Source organism: Mytilus californianus, unplaced genomic scaffold (genome assembly GCF_021869535.1).
Source record: "Mytilus californianus isolate M0D057914Y unplaced genomic scaffold, xbMytCali1.0.p SCAF_2, whole genome shotgun sequence".
Lineage (NCBI taxonomy): Eukaryota > Metazoa > Mollusca > Bivalvia > Mytilida > Mytilidae > Mytilus > Mytilus californianus.
In genome coordinates, this window is record NW_026262668.1 from 3,053,458 (window position 1) to 3,080,209 (window position 26,752).

Below are 26,752 nucleotides of genomic sequence, written 5' to 3' on the forward strand. Positions count from 1 at the left end.
GTAGTTAGTGGATACACATATTTTAATTGTTTCCTACGGTACATATTCGTAATATGTGTTTGTTATCTATACTGTCAATAATCTAGGAAGTTTTCTTTATTTTTTAAATATATATTGATTTCAGTTTGCGCAAGACTTGTTTCAAAAAATGACATTTTTACGTTTTAGATATAGAGGACAAAAATACAAAGAATAATGCAGATCTTATTTGTATGTTTCGTGTTTGGTAAGTTATTATATCAGAATTGATACATCTTGAAACGATTGTAGATGATACTGATTTTAAGAGCAAAAATGGTAATGAAACTTCACATTTGCCTGTTAGAATAATTATCAATTAATATTTGACACATGGTAATTCTCTAAGTTACATACTTAGCAAGTTTTTTTTTTTAGACCTTTAGGATTTAAAAAAAATATTTAGAAAGAATTCTTAAATCTAGATTTAAGTGATTGTTTGTTCATGACCGCTATGTTAGCTGAATAGACACGTTTATTAATACACTATATATAGATTTCCTGAAATATACCCGAGTTGAATATTCATACATTCAAAATTGTTTTTAAAGATAAAGTTTAATATCCTAAATTCGTCAAGATGATAAAAATCAAAGTAAAACAATTAGATAACTCCAAACAGAGCAGGAACGGGTAAATCGACAGGTTTAGCATCTCCTGCTTTATTTGCTTGCATTATCCGCCAGTCGAATCCTCACTCATCCGAAAAATCATTACCCACCAGGCGAATCCTCACTTATCCGAAAAATCATTATCCGCTAGGCGAATCCTCACTCAGCCGAAAAAACAATATCCGCCAGGCGAATCCTCACTCAGCCGAAAAATCATTATCCGCCAGGCGAATCCTCACTCAGCTGAAAAATCATAATCAGTTAAAAATGACGAGATAAGACGATTATTCTTTATAAAACGAGAGACAAAGTCTTCTATTAATGCAGTTTGGTGTTCAGTTTCACAGAGTCAAACCAAAAAAGTAATGTAAACATATGGTTACAATGTCAATAGACAGTGTACAAGTAGACCAAGAAAGAAGTGGGTGCAGCAAGTAGGCCAACAAATAATTGGGTACTGCAAAAATGGGCCAGCAAATAAGTGGTTAAGTTACAAGTGGAGTAGCAGATAGGTGGGTACTACAAGTAGGCCAACAAATAAGTGGGCACTGCAAAGTGGGCCAGCAAATAAGTGGAACTACAAGTAGGCCAACAAATAAGTGGGCACTTCAAAGTGGGCCAGCAAATAAGTGGGTAAGTTGCAAGTGGGCTAGCAAATAAGTGGAACTACAAGTAGGCCAACAAAATAAGTAAATAATTGTGTACTGCAAAGTGGAGCAGCAAATAAGTGGGTATCGCAAAGAGAGCCAACAATTAAGTGGGTAATGCGAACTGGGCTAGCAAATAACAAGGTACTGAGAAGTGGGTCAACAAATAAGTGGGTACTGCAAGTAGGCCAGCGAAAGTAAGTAAGTTACAAGTGGGCTAGCACACAAGTGGGTACTACAAGTAGGCCAACAAATAAGTGGGCCTACTTGTTAAATTATATCCTTTAGGAACGTTTAACTAATCAGTGTTTTGGAACCAAAGCGTTTTTGAGAATAAGATTTGTAAATCAGTTTGTTTTCTTTAAATTGGCTAAACTAGTTGTTAGAAAATATATGTACATGATAAGATAAAGACCTCATGACATTGCTTTTATCCTCATGCAGGTCTAGGGATTGCAGGTGTACTAAGTAGAAGATGTGTTATTTATACGGCGAGTGAAACTATACCAGCCATTCCAAAGGGTGCCCGGTTCGGTAGAACGTGCCATTCTGTAATTTTCAACCCAAATTGGTACTGCATTGAATGGGATTGTCCCCCAGCTGACTGTTCTAATCCCATTATACCATATAGTGGTTGTCCTTTCTGTAAAGGTAATTACAAGTATGTTCTGATGGAGGCTATGCTACCCTCTAATAAAAACATAAAATACAAAGACACACGGTTTATTACAGGAAATTAATTTTGATAATTTTCTTTTATTCGTCATTCATTTGCAATATTTGTACATATTTTACGTTTTCTGACAGTTTAGAAAAATTAAGAACACGATATATGGTGTATTAGTGTGACTTACATTGTCCATGAATGGTGTATTTTTATATCAATGGTATGCCAGTGTGACGTTTAGTGTGCATCAATTGCGTATTGGTGTTACATTCAATGGTTTACCAGTGTTACATTCAGTATGTTACCAACGGTTTATCAGTGTTACGTTCAGTGTAAGTTAATGGTGTACCAGTGTTACGTTCAGTATGCATCATATTTGTGTCAGTGTTACGTTCAGTGTAAGTTAAAGGTGTACCAGTGTGACGTTCAGTATGCATTGATGAGTTATTTAGTGTAATAATTTGATGTACAGTATGTAATTTATTTGACTTTCAATGACAGACTTGAGAGTGTTTGTTTATTACCAATAAACGAGTAACTAGTTTAACTGTCTTTACTTCTGAATAGATTGTGTGTGTTTATCCGATGTCAATCTTTTAAGGACATTATTGAACAATCACTCGTCATAACATAAACATTGTGATATTGAAAATGTACGAGAAAATGTCTGAACATCTTTACTCTCAAATTTGCTTATTCATTTTGTATATTGTGTTTTTATAATGGCATTATAACTGTCTACTTATGGTTTTCCGTCAATAGTATGCTTATTTTTGTTTCTCCTATCATTTAAACCTCTGAACATCTTAATATTTATCATCACAGGTACATGTGTAGACGGCGGTAGAGTGTATCAGTATGGTGAATCATTCAAGTGTGACGATGGATGTAATACATGCACGTGTCACATGTCGTCGATGAGGGCGTGCTTTTTGAAAACACCACCAGCAGAGTGCTTGTAAAATATTAACTGACAACATCGTATCCTAGGATAAATGATTGTAAAATAAAAGATTAAATATTAAAATATTTCATATTTTTTGTTATATGTGTAATTTCAAATTTATTTCATACATTTGCTGTTTCAATTTTAATTAGAGATATTCCCATTTTACTTTTACTACTTTTTAAATGGGATTGATTGATTGAGGTTTGATATCGTGGCGATTTTTAAGGAGGAAATCTTTATTCTATGATGACCCTCATTTCTTTGTTTGTGTACTTTAAACTGAATTTTTCGCGGCAGTTTTATTTTTGTTTTTTTTTACGCGGAAAGAGTTGAAACGCGAAAATGAGGCTACCTCGAATATGTCGGTGAAAACCGATGAATGGGATGAAGACAATACATGAACGTATATCAATAGGATATGTAGAGGACCAATTCATAACATCGGTTTTACAGACGACAGATTTTTACCAAAATTAATAACTTTATTTCTAAATGAAGGCAACGTTGAGCATTAAAACTTTTGATCATGCTTGTCTTATCTACATAGAAGCCAACAGGGCATTGTTACGGGGTCATTATTGATGAATTTAAAAATAAAATTGAGAATGGAAATGGAGAATATGTCAAAGAGACAACAACCCGACCAAAGAGCAGACAACATCCGAAGGCCACCAATGGGTCTTCAATGCAGCGAGAAAATCCCGCACCCGGAGGTGGTCCTCAGCTGGCCCCTAACTAAAATTGTGTGCTAGTTCAGCGAAAATGGACGTCACACTAAACTCCAAAACATATAAATGAACTAAAATTTAAAAAAAACATACTAGACTAACAAAGGCCAGAGGCTCCTGACTTGGGACAGGCGCCAAAAAGCGGCGGGGTTAAACATGTTTTGTGAGATCTGAACCCTCCCCCTATACCTCTAGCCAATGTAGAATGAAGAAACACATAGCAATACGCACAGTAAAACTTAGTTTAAAAGAAGTCCGAGTCCGATGTCAGAATAGGTAACAAAAGAAACTAAGCAAAATGACAATGATACATAAATGAACAAAGGACTACTAGCAGTTACTGACATGCCAGCTCCAGACCTCAATTAAACTGATTGAAAGATTATGTCTTCATCATATGAAAATCAAGTACAATCCTTCCCGTTAGGGGTTTAGTATCATACCATCATAAAATATATGAGAACATAACCTGTATCATGCCAACAACTGATTTTAGAATAAATGTGTTTATTTCCGATGCAAAGACCCTATGAGTGAATCAATATTAATACCAAAATATGCAATCCTTAATGACTTGACAACAGTATCGTAACTATATCCTTTTCGAATAAGTCTGTTTAAAGGTTTGGTTAGCTTTTGAGGTGAATGCAGACATTTTTGTGCTTTGTAAAGAATATTACCATAAAATATTGGATGTGAAATACCTGAACGTATAAGATGTCTGCATGTTGATTTATATTTACGAATGATGTCCTTGTACCGATGATAAAATTTAGTAAATGTTTTAACTAGTTTGTGATATCGAAAACCCTGGTGTAATAATTTTTGCAGTAATACAGAGATTTCTTTCGTTGAAATCAAATACATTGTTACATACACGAGCGAATCGAACAAGTTGAGATATATAAACACAATAAGATGGCGACAAGGGAACGTCACCATCTAAAAATGGATAATTAACAATAGGAAATGAAAAATCATCTCTTTTATCAAAAATTTTGGTATTAAGCTTCCCGGTAAAGATAAAGATATCAAGATCCAGGAAAGGGCAGTGTTCATTGTTAGTATTAGCTTTATTTAAAGTAAGTTCGGCAGAATGAATCTCTTTAGTGTACATACTGAAGTAGTCATTATTGAGAGCCAATATATCATCTAAATATCTAAAAGTGTTATTAAATTTTTGAATCAGATGTTGTTTCGATGGGTCTTTGCTGATTTTAGTCATAAATTGTAACTCATAACAATACAGAAACAGGTCCGCAATAAGTGGTGCACAGTTAGTCCCCATGGGAATTCCGATAACCTGACGATAAACGGAATCTCCATAGCGAACAAAAATGTTATCTTGTAAAAATTCAAGGGCAGTTATAGTATCAAAGCAGGTACAATTGACATAGTTTTTTTGTTAGTTGTTACTAAAAAATGACCTTAAAGAGTTTGAATATATATATTCGCATTCCGACATTTTAAATGCCTATTTAATCAGGTGTGTGAATTTTTTCTTAATAAGATTATGAGGCAACGTGGTATATAGGGTAGAAAAATCTAAACTTTGTACAGATTCGAAATCACCAATATAAGCATGCAATTTATCAAGTTCTTCCGACGAATTTTTGATACTCCAAAAGTAATTAATTCCACCATTTTCAAAGGCCTTATTTGAACAATTTATTACCAGGTTTTTGATTGTACCAAGTGTACTAGTAGGTAGAATAGATAGTTAAGGAGTGGAACGATGGCTTGAAGACGAAATAAATCTATATTTGTATGGAGTTTTATGCAGCTTCGGAAGCCAGTACATAGTTGGAACTTTCATTGTATTTGGTTCTGCTTGTAAAGAGGTAGCTAAAAGTTTATGTTTGTCACAAATGTCATTTTCCGAAAATGGAGTCAGTTGGAATGTTGGTGAATTCATGATTTCCTTTTGTAGAACATCAATGTAAAATTTACCTCAAACAATAATGATATTGTTAGCAGCCTTATCAGACGGGACAAAAATATATTCCTTGGCGATCATTAGAATACCCAATATTCATTATGGCGAGCAGTTTTTATGGACTACTCTACTAGAATCTATATTCATCGGTCGAAGACAAATATCATCATAGATATTATGATTAATTTCCTTTATGTCAAGTATTACATTCTACGAACAGGTTTGAGTTGTAGTTCTATTGGTATGAAAAGTCCATATTAGTTTAAACATGACAACTGGTTTTATATACAATTGCCAAAGTAATAATGCCCTGTTGGCTGTTACATGCACCGTTTATACTTTAGTTGGTTTATAAAACATTTCCTCTGTTTAGTTGTTTCATAAATGTATTAAGTAATTATATATATATAATAGGCGTTTCATAAAGACTTGTTACATATCTTTTTTGGTCAGAAAAAATAACTGTAATGTTCCTCGGCGTTTTCTCGGATCATTATAAAGACATCCTCATGCCTTTATTACAGACCTTCGACATATAATAGGGCCACCAATTAATATAATTGTATCATGCCAGCATTTGATTCACTCTTCAAAAGTTCATCCATCTCTGTTTTATGTGTAAATTTTTTACTAGCAAACATTAGTAATAACTTTAAAGTTTACCTTTAAATTAATAAACAGAAGAACACTGATTACTTTTGTTATATAAACGACTCAAAAGATTTCTGATTGATTTTATCACCTGATTTACGATACATATTTTTCGTTTACAGTAATTGCACTAAATACTGCGAACAATGGCCATTCTAAAATGGAAAAATTTAATAAAATTTCTTAATTCAAGCCATGGAAAATTCTTGATGAATCACATTGGTTCCCATAACAAACGGTATCCATCCGTTTTCATATTGTACAAATTGAAAACCGTTTGAAAAATAAACATAACTAGATCTACCGCATACAATCCGGATTTGATTGACTTTAAATTTAAAACATTTAGGACAGTTCGTTAACTAGATAAGTGTTATTCCTAGGGCCACTATTTGTTTCTGTAAGCCAGATGCAGTTGTTTCTGTTAATAAATCGTTGGCATAACACCTCTAGTATTAATAGAAGTGAATGAAAGGATATGTTGAATGAACGTAGATGAGATAAAAACCACAGAAACCGAGAGATATACATTTGGTATTTTTTGTTTTGATTTTCAAATATTTTAACCTCGAGCATCACTGAAGAGATTTTTGTTGTCGAAATGCGTATCGAGTGCAGAACAATTGGTACCGTTAAGGTTATAAGAGTACACCATACAGTAATCACCAATACACATGTGTCTATTTTATATTACAATATATAAATCGCCAGTAATTTAAAAAGTTATGAATACATTTACCAGATACCATCAAAGATTATTCTGTTCATGTCTTTGGAAGGCAATGAAGGCAATGAAGGCCTACCAACGTTAATAATATCAGCACTAAATGGGATCAATGAAAATGTGTTGTTCAAACAAGTCAGGAATATGTCAGTTGTTTGCCATTCGTTTGATGTGTTTGAGCTTTTGATTTTGCCTTTTGAATTTTTCTTGGAGATCTGTATTTTTTTTATTTTATTTTTCACGCAGTGCTAACCATCGGAGCTGTATGTGTTAGTTTTATTTAGGATGCAGAAGCATTGTGGGATTTGCTCATTGTTGAAGGCCGTACGATGAACAATAGCTGTTAACTTCTATTTCATTTGGTCTCTGGTGGAAAGTTGTCTCATTGGCAATTATACCACACTGTGTAGACGTTTCGTCCGCAGGGGTATCAAGAGTCCTGACATGAAATATCATTGATAAATTTACTGTTTATAAAATGATGAACTATTCACAACCTTTATAGAAAAACAAAGGATATGGATATACATTCATGACACAAAATCAATACATGCATAGCGAAAAACACAAAAAGCAAAGGAACAGCGCTCAAAGTCTAAGTGAGGACTTCAACACGGAACAGACAGACTCTTACCTCACTGCAAGTTTAAGACGGCCCCTAGCACCGGTTTGAACGAAATTCTTTGCAAAATAATTTGGATAAATGTAACACCACCAAATCGGGTCCGCTGAAAAAAAGAACATACTGGAAAGTAGTACATATTTAAAACAAATTAGTTCCTACACATAGGCGTAAATGTAAAACTGTGTAGGATATATTTTAGTATTTAAGGTATCAGATGAAAGGCGAAGGACTGGTGATTCTTGTAGAACACATATTGACTGATAATTTAGAACAATACAAAAATGTATGAGTGAATTCTATAATTGAGGTCATATATTGCCTGTTTTTTCAGATATGAAGTACCTGTTTGGTGTATCCAAAATTCCGGTAACCAGTACGGTCTGATGTATAAATAACAGTATATTGATCCCACCCCCATAAAATGTTTGGATGTGAAAAATTTAACGTGGATAAGAATGAGGGCCAAAAATATGTGGTGTGCGTCTTATTAAATTCTTAGTACAAAAACTTGCCTAAAATTGAGAGAATGATGTGGCACACATCAGAGAAGTTATCACAAGAAAAAAATACACCATAATTTTAAAAATACAGAATAGCATACATATCAAGCGCAGGGAAAATTTTCACGGCCCCCACACAGCACGAGAAAAAAACTCTGTTATTATAATAGAACATTTTTGTTTACTAATAGGCATATACTGCCTTAGTCGTATTTGATATTTTCGGTTTCATTTGCTCTTCAACTTCGTATTTGATTCGGTCTTTTAATTCTTTTGGTTCGAGTGCCACTGGTGAGCCTTCTGAAGACGACACGCACGTATTGCATACCAAATGATAAACCTGCTATCTTTAATGAGTTTGTTTTGTTATAATTCAAATTTGTTGCCTTTCTTTTGTCTAAAACTTTAAGATTCACTTTAGCCATCAAAAGGTAAAAGGTAACAGAAAATTTAGACATTTATAGTAAAAACTACCAAAAATTTGGTTTATTGGTTACCATCGCAGCCTCCGACAAAAAAAATATAGGCAGTTTACGTTTTACTTAAATATCTTGAAAGCGCTGAAAAATCTAAATTTAAATATTGTGTTTTTGTGTGAGTGACAGACAATCTTCAATTTTTTTGACAAGATTGTTGTCAGGGTGGAAGTGCTACAAGTGCTGAAAATAGATGCGTCTGTAGACTCTATAACGATATCAGAATAAATATGATGCATCATCAGATAAGAAGATAACAGTTTATACAAATTTTACTTATATTTTGCAGATTTAGAAAACAGTAGAATATCCCTTAAGAAACCCCCCAAAAATGATGTTGAATTAAGCCCTTTGCTTATTTGCAATGATTTGAAGTGTCTTGCTTATATCTTGCTCAGTAATTACACAGAGTGAAAGTTCCGATGGTTTTATGTGATGTAACTTAAACTTGAATCGTTTAAGGTAATGGAATATGGATCTATAAATCAGAGACCAATCAACTCTTAATTTTTTGGTTTTTGAGATAGAGTCAACACATTCTTTGGCAATTCAGGAAAAATTACTGCGCTACATTTTATCAAATTAATATCTTTGTTTCGTTGGATTTTTGTAGCAAGATCATGGTTAGTTCTATTTTCCTCAACAAAGATTGAAGATGATTCCGAATTCCGAATTCCTATTTCCAATTTGATTTAATTATAGACGAAAAATGAAAAATGAAAGTGATACACATGATAGAAGTTATCTAAAAATCGCCATAACTTAGTGTTTTTGTTTTTGAGTTGGTAAATTAACAAGACGAACTGGGAATATCAGCTATATTCGAAAATTTTTCACATTTTCAGAATAATTAAAGTAAATAACATTACACAAAATTAAAACAAATTGTACGACCGAATTAGGCCTAATTTTAATTTCGTATATGTTGTTATATATGTTTTAATGACAGTTATCGACAGCACAAGAAGAACACAAGAAAAAATCATGTAAGTTATTATCTTGGTCATAGATGTTTACATAGCGCCATTCTTGTATGAATATTTGTACATGTGGTATGAGGTTTGCTCATTGTCATCACTACTTTTTAATTATTTGTAAATGATGAGATGTACGAACTGAACCATGGCGAAATTAAACTAACTAAATGATATCACTGAAGTAAACCATGACACTGGACTTTCGTTGAATTAAAACAATGTCAAATAGTGGCTATTTTTTTCAGAAAGTTTAAGGGCAATTGTATACATTATATATAATAAAATGATATAATATACAGTAGACAAACATTTATAGAAAAGCATTGGACAACTTTTAAATTTGATGTACTCAAACCTCCCTTTATTCTGTTTTTACATTATGCTACTTGACACGGCTGTGGATATGACTTATAGGTGCATTTGCACCTGGTTCTAATCCGTCCGTAATTCATTCGAGTTTCATTTTTCTAAAACAGAAATCAGAATACTACATATACATCAATATTGTATAGTTTATGACATCACTGTTGTTTTTGTATTTTGTTATTACTCGATCGATTTTTTATAATGACGAAGAATTATGCGTAGTTAGATTACAAAGATATTTCTATAATACCATAAGGTAGATATTCGTGTGTTTGTTATCTATACTGACAACTATCTAGGGCACTTTCGTTTTTCTAGAGATACCGATTTCAGTTGAGCAACACCTACTTAGATTATATGTTTACGTTTTAGACGTAGGTTGCAAGAATAAAAAGGAAAATGAATATCTTACTTATTTGCTTCGTGTTTGGTAAGTGCGATCTTTTAAATTTGATATCGTTTTTAAAGGTTGTAGATAATACAAAAAGACAAAGGTTATATTGTCGTTTCAAAACACGATTGATAACAATTGCTACCATGCATAGGAACAAAACTATGCATTTGACCTGTTGAATTAGCTATCTAGTTATATTTGGCACGTGATTATTCTCGATGTTACATATTCAGCATGTTGGTTTTTTTAAATGAAAATTGTGTATTATCAGGGATATATTTTTACTCCCTTTAATCTCAATTTTAGTTTATTTCTTGTGCATCATCTATATTTTAGCTGGATAGACACTTATTAATTTACTACTTTCCGATTTGAATTTTCCTTGGAGTTCGTTTTTTTGTTATTTTACTTTCTTCTAGTATATGAATTTCCATAAATTCATTTGAGTTGAATATTCATGCATTCAAAATTTAATTTTAAAGATAAATTCACAGTTTTAGTTTACAAATATTCAAATCTCATACATCCATTGACAAGATAAGAACCAAAGTAAACAAATGTCTTCTGCTATGCTTGCATCACCCACCATGTGATTCCACATGAACCAAAAAGTCATAATTGTTTATAGGACACGAGGTCAAACGATTATTTCTTATACAAACAAGAGACAAATTCAAGATGCCGATCCTCTATAGATGCACTATTTGATGTTCAGTTTAACAATATCTAACCAAATTGATACACGTAATGTTAACATATGGTTTCAATGCACACACTTTTGGTAGAACATATCCCTTAGGAACGTATGATCAATCAATGTTTGGAAAACTAAAAGTTTTTAAGAATAAAACATATATAAATCAGCTTTATTATGATAGAATTGGCTGAGTTAGTTGTTTGAAAATACATAACAAGATTAAGACCTCATGATATTGTTTTAATCATTATGTAGGTGTAGGGATAACAGGTGTACTGGGTAGAAGATGTGTTGTGTATACAGCTGGTGAAACTATACCAGCAATTCCAAAGGGTGCCCGGTTAGGCAGAACGTGCCATTCCTTGATGACTGACCAAAATATGTACTGCATTGAATGGGATTGTCCAGCAGCTGACTGTTCTGATCCCATTATACCAGAGACTGGGTGTCCTTACTGTAAAGGTAACTACAATTATGTTCTGATGAAGGTTATATTATTCTACACAAAATAAAAACAGAAACACTTTTTATAACGGGAAATATCGGGAAATTAATTTCAAAAGGGTTTTTATTCGTAATTCAACTGTAAATATTATTCGTTTTCTGAAAAGTTACAAAAGCATGATCTATCGCTCGGGGTTTGATTTAAAAGAAAGGAGTCTTATTTTGGCAAAATAAAGTCAATTGCCTTTTTAAGCAAGCTTGTGCTTCGTCGTCACATATCAGCTATTCCTTAGCGCAAGTCGCAGAATGTGAAAAGTAAAATTACAAAAATACCGAACTCCAAGGGAAATTCAAAACGGAAAATCCTTTATGAAATGGCTAAATCAAAAGCTCCAACACTTCAAACCAATGGAAAACAACTGTCATATTCCTGACTGTGTACAGGTTTTTCCTTATGTAGATCTTTATGTTATTTACACATGTCGTTTGGGAATATGCCAACTATAGTTTGTATAGTAACATTGAAAACTATGTATAAGCGTAAGATAGCGTTAACCTGAGCTAGACCTCTTTCCAAGTTTTAGTGATTATTGTCAACTTTTCAGGTCCGTCTCCCAGATCCTATAAATGCCAGGTCAACTTCATTATTTGTAAAGAATGATTGTAAGGTGTACTTGTCTGTCTGTTTTCCAGATTGGTCAGTATGCGTCACTAGTGTATCCGTGTGAAGTCCAGTGTGTATTAACGGTTGTGTATCAGGGTTTTGTTCAGCAGCATCAATCGTGTATCAGTATGGCGTTCAGTATAATCATTCGTGTATCATGGTGACGTTCAGTGTGCATCAGTGGTGTATCAATGTGAATCAATATTGTATAAGTAACGTGCAATTGTTCGACATTCAGAGTGAATCAATGTTATTGTGACGTTCAGCGTACATTAAAGGTGTGTCAGTGTGACGTTCAGTGTACATCAATTGTATAGCTCTGTGACGTTCAGTGTGACGTTCAGTGTACATCAATTATGTATTAGTGCGATGTTAAGGGTGAATCAATGTTGTATTAGTATGACGATCAGTGTACACCAATGGGGTGGCAGTGTGACGTCCGTTGTGCATTAATTGCGGATCAGTGTGACGTTCAGTGTTCATCAATGATGTATTAGTGTGAAGTTCAGTGTGAATAAATGTTGTATTAGTGTGACTTTCTGTATACAGCAATAGTGTATCAATGTGTTGGTCAGGGTGCACCAATGTGTACAAGTGTGACTTTCGTGATATATGATATTTAAATGTCATATGGTACGGGACATGTTTTGCCTATAACCAAAAGACAATCAGGAGTTCCATTTTTAAGGTAAGCCGTCGGTTGCATCGATGTCAAATTACGGTAAAGGACGTCATTGAACACTCGACTCTAATTGTAACGGGATAACATATGCATTTTGACATTAGAAATATACGATAAATGGTACGAACGTCTTTACCCTCAGAGTTGCTTGTTTTTGTTGCAAAACTATGTGTGTCTATTCTTGTCCCGGAAATGCCTTTTTGTGGTTTTCTTTCAGTTATACGTAAATTATGAATTTATTTTCAAATTCTATTTAATGTTCTGATGCTTTGATTATCTATCATCACAGGTACATGTGTAAATGGCGGAAGAGTTTATAAGGAAGGTGTATCGTTCAAGTGTGACGACGGATGTAATACATGTACATGTCAATTTTCGACGCTGATGATGTGTTATTTGAAAACACCACCAACTGAGTGCATTAACTAACAACATACCGAATATAACTCATTGTAAAATAAAAGATGAAATATTCGACATTTGCGTTTAATTATTATACATGTTATTTCAATAGAAATAAGAAGATGTGGTATGTGTGCCAATGAGACAACCCTCCATCCATGTCACAATGTGTTTAAAGTAAACAATCAACACGGAGCCTTAGCTCACACCGAACAGCAAACTATAAAGGGCCCCAAAATGATTAGTGTAAAACTATCCAAACAGGAAAACCAACGGTCTAATCTATATAAAAAAAACGAGAAACGAGAAACGAGAAACACTTAAGAACCACACCAACAAACGACAACTACTGAAACAGGTTCCTGACTTAGGACAGGTGAAAACAAATGCAGCGGGGTTAAACGTTTTAACAGGCGAAAACCTTCACCCTAACTTGAAATAGTAGTGAAACAGTACAACAAAGAAAGACACACTATAAAATATCAATTGAAAATCTATTTTATGCTTTTACTGTCCGTGAATATCAACTTCATTAGAGATATACATTGCAAGACATATCATTTTTACTACCTTTTAAGGGGAAATATAAGCAAATAGTATACGTTAAAATAGAAAATGATTTTTTCACGATGACCACTATTTTCAAATTTGTCTCTCAAAAACACCACGAGTGCTTTATCAAATGATGATTGTTAACAGCGTATTTTGATGATTCAAATCTGCAATTTTGTCATTCTGATTTTTATACACTCAATATCTTTCAAAACAACAAAGTCAGATTTTGTAAATAAAAGGGATCCATATTTGGATTGCGAAGGTTCTAAAGTTGCACTGGATTTGACTATAATTTCATAGTTATTTTTTGTTTTATTTATCCGTTTACTTTGTACAAATTCAAAGTATTCTGAACCGAAAGAAAACTTATGCAACCTCAATAAAAACTTGCATTCGTAGTTCTGAAACATCCTGATAACAAAAAGGTACGCCTTACAGACAAACATTATCACTGTGATTGACTTTTAGATTAAAATATTTCTTTTATTAGATAACTGTTTTTCTAAGAGACATTTACGGTATCCCACTCTGTAGATTTGTTTCTGTACCTGTAATTTTTACTCGAACTCTATATCACGAAAAGAAAGAGGTTAATCCAAGTGCATTTATTTATGTTGACATATTGATGGCAATTAGCAAAGAAGCGCACGCTTAAAAAATAACTATCATGATGCACCTCTATTATTTATGTAATTGATTGAAAGGATGTATTGAGTACACGTATATGAGAAAGCATCCAAATTCAAAGTAATTTGAACTGAAAGAATGTTTATGCAACCTAAATAAAAACAGCCGAAGACTTGCATTCGTAGTTCTGAAACATCCAGACATACAGTATCACTGTGGTTGACTTTTAGATACGATATTTTCTTTTATTAGACAACTGTTTTTCTAAGGGTCATTTACGGTATCCCACTCTGTAGATTTTTTTTGTACCTGTAATCTTTACTCGAACTCTATATCACGAAAAGAAAGAGGTTAAGCCAAGTGCATTTATTTCTGTTGACATATAGATGGTAATTACCAAATAAGTGCACGCTTAAAAATAACTATCAAGATGCACCTCTATCATTAATATAAGTGACTAAAAGGATATACTGAGTTAACGTTGATGAGAAAACAACCAAAGAAAACTAGAGGATAAAATACATTTTCAACAATAGAAATGAGTCTATTTAATATGTCAATCTCTTAATCACGAATCTAACAAGATATTAATAAGTTTAACAGAGACTACCAAAGATAATCATGTTGGTGGGAAAGACATACGAATGTGTGAAAGAATAGCATAAGTGGCCTTTTTTTTTTTATCTTTTTGGTTTAAGCGTCACTGATGAGTCTTTTGTAGATGAAACGCGCGTCTGGCGTACAAAATTTAATATTGGTAAAAGACAAAGGATCGGACATATATCTAAACAGTTAAGCTGACATTTCAATTTGTATAATATTTCTTGTAAAATTGTATAATAAATCTTGTTAAATCTATTATTGGTTTTTGTCTTTTGTTGGCTAAAAGGACAAGGTTCACGAAGCATTTAATACGGTCCTGTAATATGCTATTTTTTAAAATTCAACGATGGATTTCCATTTCTCGCCGAAAGATAGCTAGATGTATTTCTGTTATCGATATGATGTTGTTTCCGTAATATTGCAATTCTTCTATGGCCAAATAAGTATCTAAAATCGGGGACGGTTACGGAAAACGACGTTTTTGGTGAATTTTCCCGCAAAACTTGGCAATTTTTACTTTGGCCGCCACTCACGATTCACATTTTTTAAAAATTATATTAATATTCATCCATTTGTCTCATTAAAACATAAAGACATTTTAGATCGTGGGTGGCGGCCAAAGTGAAAATCGAGTTCAAAGGATTCGCCGATGTATCCGGAAAGTGCAATAAATAATTTAATCGCATACATAATTAGCCGTATTTTATTTTTTTTTTATATAAAATGTATTGCACGTAATTGATATTAAAGAGGTTAATAAAACTAAACATATATCCAGTTGTAAATGACCCTACAATAAACTTTGATGTGTAATACTATTGGAATATTAAATTTCATATCATCATCAAGTTCATAATAGGAGATGGTGCATATCCTCTTCGTCGTTGGTTGATTACCCCATACAGAGACAACAGAAAAAAATACTTAATCTTTGTCGAGTGCTCACCAGTGTGTGGAAAGAGCCAATGCTCATTTGAAAGGCCGTTTTCGTCGTTTACAGAAAGTTTACTGTAAAGATGTTAAAATTATATGCAAACTGGTAATAGCTTCCTGTATTCTACACAACTTGTATATCATATGTGATGATGAAATTGAAGACTTTATTGATATGAACGAAGCTCAAAATGTTAATAGCTACCCAAATATATTCAGGAACTTGCCAAGGGCTGAAGCAACTAGATATGATATTGCCGCTACTTTACTTAATTCTTGAAAAAATAAAATGAGATTTATATATAAATAAAGGGAACATATATGATACTTCAATTTTATATCTAAAAATATCATTCCTCTTCAATGTTGTTGTTGCTTTATTTATGATGGTGCACATCACAAAGTAGATGTACACAAACATGAAGTTTAAACAAATACATGACACGAGTAAAGCTCATTGCATGGTCATCAACAAATATATTGATCTCACACCACACACATACATATCAGTCCTAGCTGTTTAAATATGTTATGTTTTCTGTCTTTGTATTTTATACATGTACATCGTTTTTTCTAGTTATTCACATTTTAAAATACTCAATATTTTTTGTGATTTTGATTCCATCAACCAGTCTGACCAGTCTGACTGCATACCGAAAGGTTAAGAAACATAAAGAACAGCGTGAACGAAAATATCAAGACCAAAATGTTGGGAAGCCAAATACATTGACAAAAAGGGGCCGTTCCCAATTTGTTGTGAAGCATGAGTTTGCTCATTATTGAAGCTTCACAGCAAATGTGGAATAAAGAACAGTAATCAAGGCGCTGTTCCAATACTATAATGTATTAATATGTGTTAGGTTTTGTCTCATTTACATTTATTTCCATTTCCCTTTTAATATAACAAAAAAAAAAAGACTTGATTACAGTTTTTTTGTGCATGGAATGTAGGTCAATGTGATCCGATTGTTGTTTAAAGTTGTTGTACTTAACAAAAGAATTGTAGTGATTAAATATCTTATCTACAAATGTATAGGACAAGTCAAACGTCTTTGAAACAAGGTAGTTTTAAAAGGAAAATGTAATTCAGTGACCGGTATTTCGTATTCAGTCATATATCACCATGGATTAATGTGTTACTGAGCAATGGACCTAAATGCAAAGTTTGACAAAAGTCACATAATTTTAAAACTGAAACAATCCTTTTGAGAAGTTAGTGTCAAACCCTGAATGAGATATGATGCCTGATTTGTACCAGATTGACATACTCTGTAGCATATTAACATGTACACTAGCACACTCAATTATACCCTTAAGCTTTCCTCTGATTATGGCTTTATTCTTTAATTGACATTTAAAGTGTTCAAACAAAACAAATAAAAAAATGTAACAAGAAAACAAAGGCACCTGGGAGACTGTAGTCGCTCACCAGTAATCTTACAGCACCATTTTCTAGACAGTAAAACCTGACCAAATAACTGAACACAATTTCAAGTGGGACCACCGATGGACATTTTTTTTTAATTTCCCCCCAGACTACCTTTGAAGATTTTGAATGGAAACTGCTTATATACATAATTAGCCATGGCAGACTGACAGAAATTTACAAGAGGACCACCCAAGGACTATTTGTAGCAAATTTGGTTTCATTTTAACCAGTGGTTCTGAAGAAGAAGATTTGTGTTTCATTTTTTAAAGAAAACTTTGCTAATTTGCAAATTGGCCATGGCGGTCATTCGGATAGCGGACTGGGTCAACGAACACAATTTTCAAAGGGGACCACCCAAGGACTGTTTTGGCTAAATTTTGTTTCATTCCCCCGGTGGTTCTGAAGAAGAATTTTTAAAAAATATTTCAAATTTTCGACCAATCGGAGGACTTTGCGGCCATCTTGGATGAGGGGCAAGGTCACCTGACACAATTGTAGAAGAGGACCATGCAAGGAGTATCCCAACAAAGTTTGTTCTAGTTCGGCCCAGTGGTTCTGGAGGAGAAGATCAAAATGTAAAAAGTTAACAGACTGATAACAGACGCCAAGTGATGGCAAAAGCTCTGGTAAGCTAATAAACAGGTCACCACATCTTAAAACTGATTTTCTCAACAAATAATATATTATTGTATGTTCATCATGTAAACATATTTTTAACAAATGAAAACTAAATGGGTTCTTATTTACTCATTAACACATCTAAAAGTATGTCTAAACGTTGAAGTTTCTCTTTGTTTAGTTTTCTGATGAATTCTTGTAAGCTAATAAACAGTTCACCACATCTTAAAAGTGATTTTCTCAACAAATGATATAGTATTGTCTGTTCAATTATGATAACCTATCATGTGAACATTTCTTTAACAAATGAAAATTAAATGTGTTCTTATTCACTCATTAACACATTTAAAAGTCTGTTAAAACGTTGAAGTTTCTCTTTGTTTTGTTTACTGATGAATTCTTCATGTCTCTGCTGTCTCTCTCCCTCTCGTTCGTTCCTGTACCTTCTGCATGAACTGAATCAATTTATCTATGCCTGTCTGAGGATTTTTGAAAGTTTTACCGTTCTTCCTGGAATATTATTCTTTTCTTTATGGAAATACTTAACATTTCAGATTTTACTTCTGGATCTGTATCTGAACTTAGATTTATGTATTTCTTTTCTTTTGACGACTGACTAGATTTGTGTTTGGTGGAAGTTGAATTTGAGCTTGAGCTTGAGCTACAGTCTGTGTCGATGTATAAAAATTACATCATAATGAATATGTGTACTAAGTGTCAAGTTGATGCAACTGTAAATTCATCATAAACTACCTTGATCAAAAACTTTAACCTGATCCGGAACGGACGCACAGACCAGAAAACATAATGCCCCTCTACTACCGTAGGTGGGGCATAATAATTCAAGGATAATCTGTGATTTTAAACAATATTTTAAAAAAGAGTTTAATTTTGACTGACAATATAACAATCTTTATGATGAAGGCCAAAAGCAAAATTTAGATTTTTTGTTCATAGCTGATACCGGTCTCCAAATGCAATTCCTACTGGCCTAACGTAAATTCTACAAGCCTGGGATAGTGGGCCTGTTGCTAATTGCATAGAATGTTATAAAAATTTCTGATTCACAGTCAAATTGGAGAAGTGGGTATAGATATAGATAAGTCTTTGCCCATTTCTTTAACTAGATTAGTCCCGTGTGTTATTTGAAAATGTGAATTTCAAAAACTTGTCTCTCTGTCAACCGGGTCATCAGTAACAATTTTGACAGTACAACCTAAAGATGATTATTATGTTTGGTTTTATTTGACCCAGTAATTCAGAAAAGATATGAATCTAAGGACGAACAGGGGACACACAGTGATCAATATGGACACATTGGCAATTTGAGCCTGCTGAGCTACAAAGAAATGTGATTACAAAAACACGAATTTGTACAAACCTGTTATTTAAATCAAAATCTTGAATATCTTCCATCCTTATTTCTTTTGTATCTAAAGCTGAACTGAAATTACAATAAGAACTTACTATTTACAATTTCATGTAAATTTTATGCATATGCCATTTTACAATTTCACGGGGCTAGGCAATTAAATGTACAATATTCGGTCAATGTCAGAAAATATAAACTTTCTTGTATGAGGCAGAGAAACTGGGGAAGGGCGAGGTTTAGCACTTCTACAGATTCTTGCAGAATACAAAAAAGTTTATATTTTTCTTGATCTGATATTGTTTTTATACTGCAACTAGAATTGATACATTGATTATCACAAATTTCAAACTTATTCCTATCCCTAAGTGAACCCCCTATAAGGGAAAAGTGAGCCACGATGAAATCCACTTTGTACAAAATATATATTTGTTACTATATTTGTGACATAATCAAAACTAGTTGCAGTATGAATATATTAAACTGTAAATACAAATGTACATGTACTTGGTCAGGTCCTTATGGAGTGTTGTTAGTATTGTTGATATTTATCAGTTCAAGTATTAGTTGTTCACATTTATCATCAGTCGATAAATAGGACATAAATATGTATTTGCATTAAAAAAAACATAAGCTGCCTACCCGATTCTGTGAACTATCCTGTACAGAGTTGTTAAAATTTGTTGAATGCTAGACCTGACTGGTAACTTTTGACGAAGACCACCAATAATTAGGAATATTTTGCATTTTACTAGAAAAAATTAAATGTATGAGCCATTAGACCCGGCAAATTCTACTATGTTCTGATGACCAATTTCATCTCTTAAAATGATCTCAAAATTCAGCAATGGCAGACTGTAAGGTAAGAATAAATTATGGAAAAAAAATTGTAGGAATAATGGCTTAAATGGGCACTAGCTGTCAAATTCATGTTCACCGATTTGACTCAAATTCTCATATTTGATTTACAACATACTAAAACGTATATTCAAATTATAATAATTCTGAAATAAACAGTTAACACTGCATGCACTTGATAATATATATCAGAATTTCGTGTGTATTTTAGTCTAGACGCAATCTTATCAACTTTCGAGATGACCACCGGAGACTGCCGATTGTCATATAACCCGATATAAATATAAACAAAGATATAAATAAATAGCCACCTCATGTAATTGGATTTGTCTATATCTGTTTGATTTCATGTTATAGTTTAAATAAAAAGTTAATTATCGTTTTTACCTCTATAGGAATGATTTTTTTGTGGATCGAATTAGTCAAGGAAATGTTTCACCTTTGTTTCACTTTCAATGTTGACATTCTTTTCCTTTAAAAGGCTGACCACGATTTCTGCATGCGTAACAAATCTTTAGCTATTGGGTTAAATTTAAGGTCACATGAATACGGATTCAATGAGGTCGAATTATTCATTTGCAAGTGAATAATTCATCAGCAATGTTTCTTTGCTTATTTTGACAAAATTGAAACAAATTAGTTGGTAAAAACGAATCATTATTTCATCATTTCACTTATTTTAATGATTGAACCAAACAAAATCATATTTTATTTTTTTTTCATATCTCGTAGCTAGTGCCCCTTTAAAAGTTTATAGCAGAAGTTTTAAATGGTTTCAAATATTATACCTGTCTATTTGCAAGCACAGATCTCACAAATAACACTATTTTCTTCTTTTATCTGTAGCAATTCTAATAAATCTATGTATTTTGCACAATCGGCATGAAAGGCCAATTTACACACTCCACAACGTATATATATTCTAGAAAAAATTAATTTGTGTTCAGCATTAGGTAAGATTGATTGATTGATAGTTGTTTAACGTCCAGCGAGCAATATTTCAGCCATATTCAGGACGATATTAATGAAAGTGATACAATGTTACCATGTACTAATGTGGTCATAGCTTAAATTATCTATAAACTGAAGAGAAACCAATGTTTTTTATAGTGTCAAAGAAGTCATGTAGATTATAATTTTTCCACAACAATCCATTAATAAAGCCGGGATTTCTTCACCTGTTAGTACACAACTTTTTTTCCAAAATCCATGTCTATTTTTGTTTAAGAAACATTCATGACATTTTACCACAAAACTCATTTAAACTGTATTCATAAATTTTAACAATAACAAGAAAGGGGCAAGCAAACATGTATGGGTTGTATACTTTATTATTTTTCTGTGATTTATGCTTGATTGTTCAGTCCCTAGGGGTGACGTGATTGGCAAATACAAGATATGTTATAGGCATATCAGTAGACAACCATGTCCGATAACTCTCCGACTCAAAAGTTGTGTTGTAAACTTTAAAGTTAGTTCGTGTTTTACATTAGAGAATTTTTTTTCATGAAATATAATTTTTGAACACTTTGATATATTGCATTTATATTGTAATTTCTTTTTTTACGGTATATATTACATTTTTCGTTTTATATACAACTTTTCCTGTATGGGGGTGTCATTTTGTCACTAAATCGATTATTATGACCCCTCTAATATGCTTCGCATTTGCTCTCATTGCGAAAAACTAAAACAGTAAGAACGTTGGAAGTTTTCATTATAGTTTCACGAATTTTGACTTAACCGTACGAAACAGACGCATTTTCGATAATGCAATTTCGGACAGAAAATTTTAATTTTGGCAGAATTTACCAGAGTTGTAGCGCTTTGGGCATATTCCTAAACTTTTTCATTATCCCTCCTGATATCGCTATATGTTATACAATCTGTGTACCTGTATTTCCAATCAATAAACACTAGCGTCTGTCCTGATTTTTCTTGATTGGTAAGACTTGTGGCTGAACCCTCAGAAATAGTTTCGTCACATATATAGCATGTCCATTTATTTCTTTCCAAATCTACCTATAAATTTAAAATAGTAATATAATTTTTTAAAGGCGGCGAAAGAGGTGCGTTTGCACTTCTCTTTTGGATAAAAAAATAACTATTTTTTAGGTATGTTTTTCATTGAAATATCGTATCAACTGAGAAGATAAGTCGCCCAAATATTTTAGTATTGCTATCTTTCGCACCCCCTTTGGAAAAACGTGAGTACGAACCTGATATATAACATTCCAAGTTTTTTCTAAATTTATACTTTACGGAATTACTCGTTGTTGACGTAGGAGACCCTTTATAGATTTTTTTTAAAGTTTGGAGTTGTCCGTTTACCAAAAACAATACTGAACAATATCAACAAATCGTTACCTCCATCACTCTCCCGCCATCTTTGTTCTTAACGCACCTGGCAAAAAGATAGCGTGAAATTTTGTTCCGAGATCAACGTTCCCGGGAATTGTTCGTTTTGTTAGGGTAAAGTATTTAGTCACAAACATTGTTCGCATGTTAAGAACGCCTCGCCCAAAGACGCCCCCTAAGTTTATACAGTCCGACCAGGGTTCAAATTTCATGTCAGGTTTGTTTCATTAGGTCGTTTACCAGTTAGTGATTGCTCAGTATAGGTCAAGTGCTTATCATTCAGAATCTCAAGGTGCCCTAGAAAGTTTTCATCAAATATTGAAGAACATGATTATTTTTTTGTCTTCAAATTGACAGGGACTGGGATGATAGTGTTCACTTTCTACTTTTTGCGGTCCGAGAGGCTGTTCAAGAATCCCTTGTTTTTAGCCCCTTTGAATTGGTGTTTGGTCATACTGTAAAGGGACCTTTGAAATTGGTTAAGGAAATATGGCTTACTGAACACACTGACTTGAATCTCCTAGACTATGCATCTAGATTTAAAGAGAAAATGTATACTGATTGTCAAATTGCTCAGAAAAACTTACAAACTGTTCAGAATAAGATGAAAATATGTTATGGTAAAGATGCCAGGGACAGAGTTTTTGAACCTGGTGATAAACTACTTGTATTTTTGCCAGTCCCTGGACATCCTCTACAGGATAAATACTGTGGTCCTTATACAATAGAGAGTAAAATTAAGGATTTGAATTATATTGTAAAAACACCAGGTCGACGTAAACAAAATATAGTGTGTCATATTAATATGTTAAAACCATATTTTGAGCGTTCTAATGAAGGTGAGAACAAACCAGTTGCCACTTTAGACATGGTTAAATTGGAGAACGATCATGACAAACCAGATATAATTGAACCACCCTTTGATTCTAAGACTATGGAACAAACTGTTAGATTGAAAAATGCAGAAATTTTGTCAAATATAGACACTTCTGACTTTCGATCGCAGAGAAAAATTGAAAACTTTGGTATTCTCTTTTGAAAATCTTTTTCTAGATGTGCCAAACAAAACCACTGTTGTTTGTCATGATGTTGATGTAGGCGATGCTTCTCCAATTAAGCAACATCCTTACTGGCTCAATCCACTTAAACTTGATTTTATGAGACAATAAAATTAGATATATGGTTGACAATGATATTATTGAGCCAAGTAACAGTGAATGGAGCTCTCCTTTTCTCCTTGTAACCAAACCAGATAAAACCTTTCGTTTCGCAACTGATTTCAGAAAAGTTAATTCTTTTTCAAAATCTGATTCCTATCCGATTCCAAGGATAGACGATTGCATTGATAATATTGGGCAAGCCAAATTTTATAAATTGACAGGTTACTGGCATGTGCCTTGACACCGAGAGCTTGTGAAATATCAGCCTATGTCACATCAGACGGTTTATTTCAGTATACTGTCATGCCGTTTGGTATGAAAAGTGCTCCAGCTACATTTCAAAGAATGATCAATAATGTTATAAAAGATTTAGACTGTTGTTATGCTTATATTGATGATCTAAGTGTATGAAGTGATAGCTGGGAAGAGCATTTAAAACATATATATGATACTTTTGATAGATTATCACAATCAAATTTGACTGTTAATCTTGGTAAAAGTGAATTTTATAAGGCCTCTGTTGATTATTTAGGGCATACAGTTGGCCAATTTTAAGTGAAACCTATTATGGCTAAAGTGGATAAAATTATCAAATTCCCTCCTCCTAAAAATAAAAAAACAACTTATGAGATATTTAGGCCTGATTGGATTTTACAGGAAATTTTGTTCAAATTTGGTACTGTTGTTCAATTATTGACTCATCTTTTATGGAAAGTTTCTAAATTCATCTGGAGTGATAATTGTCAAAAAGCTTTTGAAAAAAGCAAATCACTTTTAATTAACAGTCCAGTTTTGATCACTCCAGACTTTAAAAATCAATTTAAACTTGTCGTTGACGCAAATGATGTAGGAGTTGGAGCCGGTTTATACCAAGAAACAGATGATAATGTTGAGAAACCTATATCATATTTTTCTAAGAAATCAGATAAACATCACAAAAATTATTCACCTTTTGAAAAAGAGTGTTTTGCACTGTTGTCTGCACTTCAACATTTTGATGTATACTTAAATCCCACTATGCATTCTATTCTTGTTTATACTGATCACAATCCTCTCACCTTCATACAAAAAATGAGAAACAAGAACCAGAGGTTGACTAGGTGGAGTTTATTGTTACAGGAATAGGATGTTATTATAAAACATATTTAAGGTAAAGATAATGTAATAGCAGATGCTTTATCTAGATCTTATTAAAACACTGTATACATACTGCATTTTTTGTATATATTGTTCATGAAAAGTTATCGTTTCATTAAGCTTTCTTTAAGGGGGGAGGTGTTATGATATTGTTAATTATCATGTTTATTTATCTTGGCCTAATTTGTTTTGTGTTTGGCCTTATAATGTTTATATAATCGGGTTATAGTTGTTTACAAAATGATGTTATAATTGTGCAGTTTAGAAATCCACGGAAGAATCAAAGATACTGATGGATTGATAAGAACTCTCTATTTGACTTACATAATAATTCCGGAATGATCATAATCAACGATTCGTAATTTGAATTTCTACAATATTCTAGAAGTTTCCCTTCCATATTATTCTAGGAGTTTCCTTTCCTCAGTATTCTAGAAGTTTCCGTGACAACTATATATACAGACACCGAAATTCGACAGATCAGACATTAATATACTTGTATTCTCAGAAGTTCTTTGGAGTTGTTGGATTGACACTTTATTTACGAACAAGATTATACTTGATTGTGAACTTATTGGACATATATATTACATTGGATTCCGAACAGTTAAGAGAAGATTTACGGATAAAGAAAAGACAAAGGATCGGACATATATCTAAACAGTTAAGTTGACATTTCAATTTATATAATATTTCTTTTAAATTTGTCTAATAAATTTTGTTAAATTTATTATTGATTTTTGTCTTTTGTTGGCTCAAATATAAAGGTGATTTCTGGCCGTAACAATGTATCCCAACCTGTTTGTTATGCCCGTGTCTGTAGTGACGTTTTAGATTTCAAAAACCGTAATCTTTGTATCACTTATACATCTTTAAGAAAGGGATTACGATACAATAAATTGCTTAAACCTTTAGTAAATTCTGTCATTGATACACAGATTCGTTTGGAAGTTTGGTTGTACCTGTATACAGCTTATTACGAATAGGATATCACATCCTAATTTTTACGGTGATGTTATTTATAGAGCCCGTAAACTTAGTTAAGATCCGTGTATGGATTCTTTAAATAAGCTTATTCTAAAAGTAAAAATTTAAAACCGTAATAAAATCTCTAAATATTGTTTGAATCGGCACAACCATTAACTTTGTTATCAATAAATTAAAATATAACCAAATATTATTGCTACACGGCTATTAAATTTTAAACCTACATTAAACTAAAAAAAGAATATGACGTAAGAAAAGTGAAAATAGCAGATTTATTTCACATGTGAATTATCAGATTTATTTCACATGTGAAAATAACGGTTTTTATTTTACTAAAAAATCATGGTAATTCATTGCAACCAATGTAATACTTTTTCATATCATGCTACTCGCTTAAGATAGACAATTACTGCTAGGAACTAAGGGTGCACGTGCACTGTCAATGTAAACATCAAGGATGTCATAGGCAAAATTGCGATAAACAGATCGATGGTCTATCAAACTCAGAATCATTTCTGAGATTTATTAAAAAAGAAATAGAAAAAAGTATCACTAAACGTAACTAGTCGTTGAACATTTCAATGAAAAAAAGCCAAATATGCTTATATTCAAGGTATCAAAACTAATAAAAGGAATATTGCAAATCTATTTCCAAGGTTTATCAGTTTTTTTTGTTGTATTCTTAGTTGTCTCATCGTATCTTACTTTTGTCCAAGGGATGGCATGAACTTACAATGAGGTGTACGCTCTTGTATCACATCAACACGTTATAAACATAAAATGAAGATAGCACATTTATGTACAATAAAAGACAACCATTAACTGGTTCCTGATTTTGGACAGATACAAGAAGATCTGATCATGCTGTTTTATTTTGTTTAGATATATTTTTGCATCTCAATCTCTTGTCTAACAAAAACATAACGACAAAACCCACAACTTCTAAGAAAAACAGTTATA

The 26,752-nt window shown here is 32.7% G+C and overlaps 1 protein-coding gene and 1 long non-coding RNA gene across 2 annotated transcripts in view; both read left to right on the forward strand.

The window, feature by feature from the left end:
• The window catches only part of LOC127729082 (uncharacterized), a 131,858-nt gene that overhangs the window by 4,077 nt on the left and 101,029 nt on the right, over positions 1–26,752 (forward strand). The window lies entirely within an intron of this gene.
• LOC127729080 (kielin/chordin-like protein) overlaps positions 10,263–26,752 on the forward strand; it is a 93,692-nt gene continuing 77,202 nt past the window's right edge. The window contains exons 1-2 of the mRNA XM_052236743.1: positions 10,263–10,305; positions 11,222–11,428. Coding sequence (XP_052092703.1) covers positions 10,275–10,305; positions 11,222–11,428 — 238 coding nt within the window. The 5' untranslated portion in view covers positions 10,263–10,274. The remainder of the gene's footprint in view (positions 10,306–11,221; positions 11,429–26,752) is intronic.